This window comes from Loxodonta africana, chromosome 5 (assembly GCF_030014295.1).
Source record: "Loxodonta africana isolate mLoxAfr1 chromosome 5, mLoxAfr1.hap2, whole genome shotgun sequence".
In the NCBI taxonomy this organism is placed as follows: domain Eukaryota; kingdom Metazoa; phylum Chordata; class Mammalia; order Proboscidea; family Elephantidae; genus Loxodonta; species Loxodonta africana.
The window spans coordinates 27,813,651-27,826,017 of NC_087346.1; the positions used below are offsets into that span (position 1 = coordinate 27,813,651).

General features: G+C 35.3%; 1 protein-coding gene across 1 annotated transcript in view; it reads right to left on the minus strand.

The window, feature by feature from the left end:
• The window catches only part of MYOZ2 (myozenin 2), a 56,366-nt gene that overhangs the window by 13,803 nt on the left and 30,196 nt on the right, over positions 1-12,367 (minus strand). The window contains exon 5 of the mRNA XM_003410418.4: positions 6,315-6,444. Within this exon, the coding sequence (XP_003410466.2) occupies positions 6,315-6,444 (130 nt within the window). The remainder of the gene's footprint in view (positions 1-6,314; positions 6,445-12,367) is intronic.

Here is a 12,367-nt window from a genome sequence, read left to right on the forward strand (position 1 = left end):
GTTGCTGTGGAGTTGATTCCAACTCATAGCGACTTTATAGGACAGAGTCAAGGAGCGCCTGGTAGATTCAAACTGCCGACCATTTGGTTAGCAGCTGTAGCTCTTAATCACTATGCCACCAAGGTTTCCTTAAATTGCTGAGTGGTCTGTAAAATATTTAAGCTTCAAAAGGGCGAAGTAACTGGTTTTCTCTACCTTATTCAGCCCCTGGTCTCCTTATTCCCTGATATGTCCATCCCTTGTTTACTTTGTTCCTAACGATTTCTTACCTAGCTTTTCTGCGTCTGGCTTCACTTCTTCAATTCATCCATCACAAGAGCTAGAAATTTTCTGAAAGTACCATTTAAAAATCACACAGATTTCTGGCACAGAACTTTAAAACATTTTCACGCTTATCAAGTGAAAACTCCTCAAGCGTTTCCAAGGTGCAGCTATCTACTTCCCCTGTATACTCCTATAGCATCTAATTTCGTTGTGTCCTTGCAGGTCGCCCTTCTACCATATCAAAACCCTTTGCTATTTGATCAGTCCTACTTTTGGGTTCCCTGGTCTTCTTTTCCTTTCTCGAAAATGTTCTCAATTTTTTTTCTGTCCAACCATGCCTATCTTCTCTTTACACTAAAAAGTGTATCTCCTCCAAAAAAACCTTTCTTGAAAATTCCACCTCTAGGCAGTTATTCGAGGTTTATTTTGTTTTCTTCTGATTGCCTCTGGTTTCTAATGGTAATCTTTTTTTGATAGTCTTCTTTTCTCTGCTCATAAATACTGTTATATAAGTCTCAGGTATGGCCCACAAATCCAAATTTTTAGCAAAACTCATTCAAATTTTATACAGGTAGTCTGCAAACTGGACAATGCTCTTGAATTCCTTCTGCCCTCTCCTATTACTACTGCTCTGGTTCAGGCCAGTCCAGCTCTTCCTGGCTTTCACACTGGCCTCATATGAATGTCCTTTAACTATCAACCCCCCTCCCAGGCACCCTCCACACTGCTGCCTAGATGATCTTTCTCAAGGCCAACTTAACTATGCCACTTACTGCCCCAGTTCACGTTGCTATCATAGCTCCCCAAGATGAAGCCTCAATACTCAGCACAACACATAGGGCCCTACCCACCTTGTCCAGCCTCATCCGCTGCCATTCTTCTCTCACATTTTATGCTCCAGGAGTATGAATCTACTTGTAGCTGTCTTCATGTTTTGTGTCCTCTTATGCCTCCCTACTTGGTCCATGTTGTTTGTTCCCCGAATCTGGAAAGCTCTCCCTAATTCTAGTCATCTTTGAATTCCTATTTTAAGTCTTAGTTTGAGGTCATCACTTCTATGTGGCCATTCCTGTCTTCCCCAGGAAATCAAAGTTCCTTCCCTGTGTCTCCTTTTTGTACTTTATAAGCAGCCCCTGGATTATGAATGAGTTCTTTTCCTAAATCTGTCTTTAAGTCACATTTGTACAGAAGTTGGAACAGTTAGATGCAATTCGTATCTAACATCAGTTAGTCAAATGTTTGTCTTAGCATACAGCATATAGTGTACCTTTCTGTGCCTAAAAAAGTTAAAGAAGTACTTCCAGATACACTAAAACATCTTTAACATAATAATAATGGTTTGTTTTTTTAATGTAATTTTTATTGTGTTTCAGTGAAAGTTTACAAATCCAGTCAGTTTCTCACAGAAAAACCCATAAACCCCTTGCTACACACTCCCAATTACTCTCCCCATAATGAGACAGCCCGCTCTCTCCTTCCACTCTCTCTTTTCGTGTCCATTTCGCCAGCTTCTAACTCTCTCCACCCTCTCCACTCCCCTCAAGGCAGGAGATGCCAACATAGTCTCAAGTGTCCACCTGATCCAAGAAGCTCACTCCTCACCAACATCCCTCTCCAACCCATTGTCCAGTCCAATCCGTGTCTGAAGAGTTGGCTTCGGGAATGATTCCTGTCCTGGGCCAACAGAAGGTCTGGGGGCCATGACCACCGGGAATAATAATGTTTTAATGCATGTTTCAAAGTAGCGCCCGTTTGTTATTACGAATCATTGTATGTACCTCAAATTTTTAATATGATAGACTTTATGGGGGTTGGTTCATATCTCTGGGTTGTATGTGAGTCAGATGTTCGTAACCTGGGGACTGCCTGTATATATAACTCCATTATCGTAATTGCCACATTTTATGTCCTATTCTTTTCTTAGAGTTGATCTGAGGTGTGCGACATAGAAACTGGAAATTTTTTAATTTTATAATCTATATTTTTTAATACAGATTAAACCCTGGTGGCCTAGTGGTTAAGAGCTACAGCTGCTAACCAAAAGGTCGGCAGTTCGAATCCACCAGGCACTCCTTAGAAACCCTATAGGGCAGTTCTACCATGTACTATAGGGTCGCTGAGTCAGAATTGACTTGACAGCAATGGATTTTTTTATGGGATATTTTTTAATACCTGGAAATCCCTAACACAATTATTTTTATTTTTGTGTATTTTCTCCCAGTTTTTCTTCACTCACAAATATAATCTTTACATAACTCTAATTCGAGTATACATGCAACTTCGTATTTTATTTTTCTCCAATTTTTTCCTGAAATAAACTACATGTTCATAATCATTTTAAGGGCTTCTTAATAACCTATTGAATTGAAGGACTGTATTTACGTAATCTTTTCCCATTTTGAACATTCAAGATTTTCCAATTTCATTATTATAGGTAGCCTTACTAGTAAATTTTTCATATACTTACTTTTTTTGATTTGCTGAATTATCTATTTATTAATTAATAAATAAATATGTATTTATCATATAAATTATCTAACTCTCAGAAGTACTACAATTAGCAACACCATATGTCAACATTTCTTGTTTGAATTTTAAATATATATTTTAATATAACTGATTTCAGTTCAAAGGAACTTCATTCCTATAGTATTATGGCATCATAATACTGAGAAAAGCTGGCTTTTGGAAACATATTTGGTTTATTAATAAAAACTTAATTTGGCTAAATTAGAATAAGCTATAGTTTGCTTGTACTTCCAGCAATCAAGAAAAAAGGAAGGCCTCATTACTTTTGCTTCATGGCAAACTACTTGATAACCCCCAAACTTGGTTGAGGACTTTTATATAAAATGCAATGATAGATACACTGTTAATCCCAAATGCTAACTCTCCCTTTTCTTAGTACTATATTACACAGACATGTGGTAATATTTGAGAATTTGATATTTATCTTTAAATATCTGTATGATTTTATTCTTTAAAATTTCTCTCTCTATATAGATATGAATAGATATGTACAAATATATTTTTGACAGTAAATAAAATGCAGTATGATATTAAATTATATATACACAGAGAAAGTGAGACTATGAATATAATTTGAACATTTGTCTTATCTCCTGTCTTAGAGTCTGAATTCCTTGAGGGTAGAGATGAATTTTTCTATTCCTTTTGGAATTCTATTGTATATTATCATGATCATATAAAAGAATCCTAAATGAGGAGATTACCAGGTTGTATCAACATAAACTTTTCCTTATGTCCTCTCTCCTATTAAAATAAAAAAAAAAAAAGCCAAACCAAAAAAAGAAAAAAACAAAAAACCCACAAAATTAGATAGCAAGGGATTGCAATACAGTGGTTGGAAATAAAAGATAATATACGTATTTTATTACATGTCAAAGATGTCAGAGTGGATGGAGACAGGATTAAGTTTAACTGAACATTACATGTTAGGAACTATGCTTATATTGTCATACTTAATTCTCACAATAGTCCTGTGCAGAAAGATTTGTTTTCCATCTTTTACAGATTGAGGAAGCTGAGGCCCAAAGAGATTTATTTTCTTTCCCAACCCAGTAGTAAAAGAGCGTTGGGTGGGAAGAGCAAGAGGGTTCAATCCAGATCTGTCTGATTCTCAAGCTTGTTTCTCTCCTCATATGCTTAGCACTGTGTATGTAGAGCCTGTTATCTATTTTTCTGCCATAATCTTTGGTCAGAAGCTACTTGGGAATTTCATTATAATTCTTCATTTTAGAATTCTGTTAATTCTAATCACGTGCATGGTCTCCTTCAATGATAACTTATTAAACCTATCAATATATTTTTCTCACTGTGTTCAATAAAAATGCCCTTATAAATCTAAGTTCAGCACTGGCTGACATTCAACTTATTTTTATATAAGACTTAATATTATACGGCTGCTTTGACTTACATGTTTTCAAAAACAATATTGCTATTTGAGAAGATTTCTAGAAGTACTTTTGCTAAATTTACTGTTTTTTATACAAACTATTATATAAAACCCATTACCTTTGAGTCGATTCCCACTAATAGCAACCTTACAGACATTGCTAATTTCGAAATAAAAGTACTACTTTAAATTTAAAAATCAGCTTTATACACTACTGAGGAAATACCTGAATTTTCAAGGATATTTTCCACACCTTATTTGGAAAAGGTGTTATCTAAATAGATCAGATAATTTTTCTGAAAGGCATTGTATTTTAAAATCTAACAACATTTCCAAATAATATATACTGACTGGACTGGATAAGGGTTTGCTTTTCTTTATTTATTTGTTGTTTTTGTTGAAAATATACACAGCAAAACATACACCAATTCATCTGTTTCTGTGTGAACCATTTAGTGACATTGATTACAGTCTTCAAGTTGTGCAACCATTCTCACTCTCCTTTTCTGAGTTGTTCTTCCCCCATTAACAAAAACTCACTGCCCCCTAAGGTTCCTGTCTAAGATTTCAAGTTGCTGTTGATAATTTGATCCCATGTAGACAGCTCTTGAAAGACCGTAATGCTCAAAGCAGACATTTTTCACTAGTTAAGCCAAACTATTGTTTTGTTTTAGAAGACTTCAGGGGATATTTTTGGTTTAAGGCTTAAAGATTAACTCGAGGCAGTAGTTTCAGGGGTTCATCCAACCTTCATGGCTCTGGGAAGTCTAGAGTCCATGAAAATTTGAAATTCTGTTCTACATTTTCTCCCTTTTGATCAGGATTCTTCTATAGAATCTTGAATCAAAATGTTCAGTAATGGTAGCCAAGCACCGTCCAGTTCTTCTGGTCTCATGGCAAAGGAGGCATTAGTTCATGGAAGCAATTAGTCACACAATCCATATCCTCTCCTATTCCTGACACTCCTTCTTCCTTTGTTGCTCCGGGTGAATAGAGAACAATGGTTGTACCTTGGATGGCCGCTTGCAAACTTTTAAGACCCAAGGAATTATGCAATGAAATAGGAAGTAGAACAGAAACACTAAATAAGTTATTAGGCCAATTAATTGTGGTATCCCATGTAACCATGACCCTACACTTTCAAACCAAGAAACCAAATCCCATGAGGTTTTTGGTTGCAACATAAGCAGCCCTAGCTGCTACTCTTTTGTTTTTTTAGTCATTGTGGATTTTCTTTTCTTTTAAGGAAATAAACAAACATACACTCTTAAGGAACAGCATCCTAAGTTCTCATGGGGAGCAGATACTAACTGAAGCAATCTCCACAAGTTTACTTCACAGGAGGCACCTTAAATTTGGTACCAGAAGACCAAGGTTGGATCCTTGAACAGTATGACCTCATAGACACTCATAACCTTAGTTTCTTAGTTTGTAAAATCAGGATTGTAATAACTGTATCACAGAGTTATTGTGAAAGTAAAAAAGACAATACATATCAAAACAACTCATAAAGCCCTATACAAATACAATCTCGATATAATTACAAATGACTTAATTTAAAAAATAAGAGGTGATTGCTGACAAATACAAAGAATCATTTGAGAGAATATATGGCTACTACAAATTCTGGAAACGCTGGTGGCGTAATGGTTAAGTGCTAAGGCTGCTAACCAAAGGGCTGGCAGTTCAAACCCACTGGGCGCTCCTTGGAAACTCTGTGGGGCAATTCTATTCTGTTGGACAGGGTCACTATGAGTCAGAATTGACCCGATGGCAATGGGCTTTTTTTTTTTTTTTTTTAATGAATGTTTTGGAAACCCTGGTGGCATGGTGGTTAAGAGCTACAGCTGCTCACCAGAAGGTCAAATCCACCAGCAACTTGGAAACTCTATGGGGCAGTTCTACTCTGTTCCACTCAGTGTCGCTATGTGTCCTAATCGACTCAAGGGCACTGAGTTTTTTTAAATAAAAATTTTACGTGCCTCCTCTGAGTCTTTATATTTATCTTGAATTTATCCAAAAAAAGTTATTTAATGAGAAAAGCTGTGTCGTGTAAATACAACAATAAAGGCTTCAAATGACTTGAATCATACCTTTAGGTACACAGCAATTTTATTTGTAAGTTATTAGTTACCTGGTGCAATGTTTTCTGGATTTGGGGGGCTTCGTGGATCCGGAGTGTTGGGAGGAGTCGTTGGGGCTTGCTGTAAACCACCTTCCAAGTTGCTTCCATCCAGTTTCTCATTCTGCATAGCAATCCTGTGCTGTATATTTGATCAAAAGTAAACTCTACTGAAAACTCAAAAATGTAGGCACACTAATAGAAGATATCATTTATGCAAGTCTTCATTTGTATATTTGAAATTTTAACACAATGCCACTTCATAGTTTCATGGGGACTCAGTAGTTTTACCTGGTAAAACGGTTGAGCAGTTGAGTAAGAAATTATACTGATATCAATCTAAGAAATGTCTTATGATGACAATCCACTTGGTAATAATCAAAGCTCATATTAATTAAGCTTTAATATGTTCTGGGCACTGTGTCTAATTGTTCACAACATCCGTATGAGATAAATCTATTAAATTTTAAATGTTTACTAATCTGGTAATATAGATCCACATATTTGGCTTAGTCACTTATATTACCATTTTATTTTATAATTGGCCTTTAGATTCCTTAATATGCCTAAAGTTTTAAAATTTAATCTGAAATTTGAACAGCAGTCATACACGCCAAAGAATTTTTGCTTTTTAAGTTTCATGGGCTTGTAGAAGGAGAAATTTGTGAATTCTAGAAAATAAAATGCTTCAGAGAGGCATTTGTCATTTAAGTTTTAGGTGAATGTATCTTACCGTTATAATTTAAGATTTATTATATGGCAATAATATAGGACTTAAAAAATCAGATCAAACATTCAATTTACATTTTTAAAAGAGAAAAACAGACATTCTAATAGGGCATGTCCTTAGAAGTATGACTAAGTCTTACCCCTATAACAAAACTTGGCTTTAATTATACATGAGAAATGTGTTTATTTTAAAACAAGGCAGTATGTTTAAGAAATGTATAAAGTTAAATTATCTTTTGGCATTCAGAAAAAAATTAATGAAGAATAGAGCAAATAAAGGCCAATTTGACTTTTTTCTGTGTGACATATGCAGAAAATATTTATTAATGCTTTTTCATTTCTGTGTTTCTTTCTAAGATACTACGGTGAAGCACAACTTTACATTTTAATACTTACTTAACTTTATAGAAACTTGAGAATAAAAAACTATTATGCCCTAAAATTCAAATACTTATTCCATAAATCAAGGGCCTCACCTGATAAAAATATGAAGTGAATAAAACTTATCCCCATTTTCTGGCCTCACCCACACACGACCACTCCCAGATGACTTGCACTCATACTACTCTGCAGCATTCCAAACAAGTCTGCTTTTAAACCACTAAATCGTAGTCCAAATATATCCCTTTGTTCTTTTGCCCACTTTATCAAAACTCTCCTATAATCAGAGCAGATAATGCCAATGATAACTTGAAATCTTCATGAATAGATTACATTTGTAAAACATTGATAATCTGACTTGATTTGCAGACCTTCCAGTATTTGTTGCAAATACAAATTCTTCCTACTAGATAGGTAGGTCTGGATATGAGGCTAAATATAATATATATATATACACCAAACCCGTTACCATCGAGTCAATTCCAACTCATTGTGACTCTTTAGGACAGAGTAGAACTGCCCCAAAGAGTTTCCAAGAAGCACCTGGTGGATTTGAACTGCCGACCTTTTCGTTGGCAGCCGTAGCTGTTAATTACTACGCCACCAGGATTTCCAATACATATATAAATAAATAGATATATATTTTCAAAGAATAGTTTGAAAAAATATATATATATTATGTACATATATACATACATATATTCTCAAAGAATAGTTTTTTTTTTTTTTAACTAAAGAATTAGGTCTCTAATAGAATTTTTTTTTAAAAAAAGTATTTTGGAGAAGACCTAATAGTTATCCCTGACTGAGGTTTAATTTATAGCAAGAAAATTTAAACTTTAACATTTTTCAGCATATCCAAACACAAACCCGCTATCGTGTTTACTCTTGATTGCATACTGAATGCATACTAAATGCCTTGTACCCAGTCCTACCTATCTAGTCTCATTCTTGTCAGCTTTTAAAGTTACACTCCAGGCTTTAGTCAAACCAAACCATTTGTAGTTCCCCCAATATCATTTGTGCTTTCCTAGCTTTGATTTTTTGATCATGGGAGTCCCCTCATTACCATGGTCAAATCTGTATTAAAAACTACCCTTTCAGTGATCCCTCTCCCTAAATCAAGTTTTCTCTTCTTGGCACTCTGATATCATCTGGTATAGTTTGCCTTTTTAATCATTGTTTGTGGTCTGTTTTATTTACTAGCTTTTTAGATACATAAGGACAGAGAATTTCATCTGACTTCAACTTGTCACTTACAAAGTCTCATTCCGCACCTTATATGGTACAAGTAGTGAATATTTGCTGAAAATCTAGTGGATAAATCATCAAATCCAGCTGATTCTTTTGTTACTTTAATCTTTCTTACAATTTATCTTCTTTTTCACTTTACTCTTACGTGCATGTCTTCATTGTTCCTAATAGTCTACCTTGTGTTCATTTTCCACTAAGCATTTCCCTTCTAGTCAATGTTTCTGAGTATGAAATTACTCCAGTCTTTAGAAAATTTTCCTATTGTATATTGAATAAAACCGAAGCTCATGCCCAGTAATCAATACCCTCTACTCACCTAATAAATGTTACCTTTCATGCTTTCTTGAATCTTCCCACACTCCAGCTCACTGTTTCTAACATACGCCCTATCCATTCTTATACCATCAGTTGGCCCATGCTGTTTCATCTGCTTGGAATACCCTCCTATTCTTTATCAAACCAAATCCTAGGTTTCCTCTAAGACCCATCTTAAAGAGTCCCTCTTCCTTTCCACTATCTTAACCTCCTAGAAAGGCCTGCCATGTTTCGTATTATCGTACCACTTCAATAAGTCCTGTCCTACCTTCTCGTGACCTTTCTTGTTTGTTCCTGTTAACTGTGTTTTCTTGTTCCATTTATGTTATTTTGGGTCTCCATCTGGTTTATAATCTGGTTTAAATCTAGTTAGACTGCATCATTCTTTTTTAGTTCTAAGATAATATTAGGAGCCCTGATGGCCCAGTAGCTAAGTGTTTGGCTGCTAACTGAAAGGTCGGTGGTTCAAATCCACCAGCCTGAAAGAAAGATGTGGCAGTCTTTTTCATAAAGATTATAGCCTTGGATACCCTATAGGGCAGTTCTACTCTGTCCTATAGGGTTGTTATGAGCTGGAATTGACTTGTTGGCAGTGGGTTTAGTTTGGAAGATAATATTACACTTAAAGACTATTCTCAAGAATTGATTGCTGAAGATATATTTCAATGCTTTTCATTTGAATTTAGCTACTATCTTGAGTGTTTGACATGATAATTGACTAAATTTGTATCTTTAAATTTACTTCTGAATCTATACCAAAACAAAACCCAATCCCATTGTCATCAAGTCGATTTGTACTCACAGCAACCCTGTAGGACAGAGTAGAACTGCCCCATAGGATTTCCAAGGAGAGGCTGATGGATTCAAACTGTTGACCCTTTGGTTGGCAGCCATAGCTCTTAACCACTATGCTACCAGAGTTTTCTGAATCTGTACCACCTCTTAGAAAAGAATTTCCTGCCAACTCTATTTTTTTTATAATTATAAATAAAACACAGTTGAGATAGATATAAAAAGTTTAAATGTAAAATGTATGATAATTATCTTTCTTAAGTTCCCAGAATGTGTCCATGCAATGAATTTCACCTATACTTACAAATCATCCTACCTACATTAATTAAAAAAAAAAAAAATCATAATAGTGACCTTTGTAGCCCTTTTTTGTGGGGACAAATGAGCAGGAAAATCAGCTCTTTCTGGTTAGTCATCAATTTTCAGGAGACACCCTGCACCTCTGTTGTTATTATCAGGTATGAAAATAAAGCCTTATAATGCTTAGGTAGTGACTTATTTTAGTCATGACATAGCCTTAAATTATAGCTTTCCATCATGCGTGATTCCCTTTAGGAGAGGTTGGAAAGACAAAAGAAAATGTGTTTTTTCTCATTTCATTTAAGCTGGCCCTAAACAAAGCTAGAGCAGTATCTTATGGGTTTTAAACAGATAAGCTACATGACTTCTGTTGAAATAGCAATATAAATAAAAGATTTTTAGGTCTGTTTTATAATTCATGCCAAATACACAATGGAAGTTACTTTTTGAACCAAATATACATCTAAAATTCCATTATATTTAGTTTACTCTTATTTTGGGATTTCTTTTTGTAGTATGCTTTTCCTTTACCCAGTTTTAAGAGTTGTAGGTATTTCAAAAAGTCCATAGTCAATAAATATATAAGTAATCAGTTTATGAACTAAGCCTTCAAAATTGGTTTGTGTAGCAAGCAATGTTTATTTGTTTTTAAGAAAACATATTTCCTTTTGTTGTTGTGTGTCAGAGCTTTGTATGACTTGAATTTGTCAGTGACCCTTAGCTGTAAAATAAGCCCACATCTGTTCTGCATGCTAGCCAAAGCTCCACTTATATTTTCTGTTTTTAAAATAATACTTAATATTTGAACAAATGGCATCAATTACTAGGGCACTGGTTTATATCTTTATGATGTCCTCAACATTATAATAAGAAAGACCTAAAGATAAGTTAAATAATTATTTTGACAATATAGCTGAAGGAAGTCAATAAAAATAACAGCTCATTCTAGAAAATATAGTCAATAAATGACATAAATGCAGTATAAGTCATATAAAGATGACTCTAGAGCTAGGTTATAAGTAAAGAGCTCCACTTTACCTTTCGATATTGTCTCTCCATCATTAAACAGAAGCTGTATTTATGTATCATTGAGCTCCCAACATAGTATCTGGAATACAGTAGGCACTCAATAAATATTTTCCAGAAATATAAATGGATGACTGGGAATAGAGCTGGACCCAACATTGTTGTGAAAATTCCTGTCATATTAGGAATGCTCCAGATTGCAATCTAGTGCCTTGACAAATGAATGCATCATCACGTAGTGTAGCTCATCGTCTTCCTCAATGATTTATTGTTCAGGTAACCTTTAGAATTAAGATTAGAGACTACATAGATCATTAGAGCTGGAAGGTACCTTACAGAGTATTTGAATCCATGCCCTTAATTTGTAAATGAAAAAAACAGGTCCAAAAAGGCAAAGAAATTGGTTCCAAATCACATGGCTGGTGGGAGAGCCAGGACTGAACCCTGGTCTCCTCGTTCCCAGGCCAGGATTTACTTCAATTACACCATTATAGGTGTCGGTGCCAAGAACTCTTGAATTCTGAGAGCTAGGTTTCAGTCTTCTTTAATATGATGTTGCTTAAGTCAAATCAATATACTGCCTTGAATATCACTTTTTTTTTTATTAGACTTGAGGATATAATATGTAAGTCCATGAAACGTGACTTCTTTGCATACATTATTATTGTTTATTGCTCTGAGTTATTTATGAGCATTTAATTTTTTTTTTAGGAGTCCCTGGGTTTCAAAAATGGTTAAGCACTAGACCACTAGCCAAATGGCTGTTGGTTCCAACCCACCCAGTGGTGCCTAGGAAGACAGGCCTGATGATCTGCTTCTGAAAGGTAAGAGCCTTGAAAACCCTATAGAGCAGTTCTGCTCTGCACACATGGGGTTGCCATGAGTTAGAATTGATTCAGCAGCCTATAACAACAGCAACAACAACAAAATTGTTTATTTCAATCTGCCTCTTTTGGGCTATTTCACTTATGTAGTGCCCAATCTTTTAGGAAGGAGCCCTGGTGGTACAGTGGTTAAGCACTCGGCATCTAACCTAATGGTCGGCAGTTCAAACCCACCAGCCACGCTGTGGGAGAAAGATGTGGCAATCTGCTTCTATAAAGATGACAGCTTTGGAGACCTTATGAAGCAGTTCTATTCTGTCCCGTAGGGTCGCTATAAGCAGGAATCGACTTGAAGGCAACGGGTTAATCTTTTAGAAACACTGAAAAATTGTGAAGATATGTACTTAAAGGTTTTACTTGTAACTAGAACATTCAATCATGGGT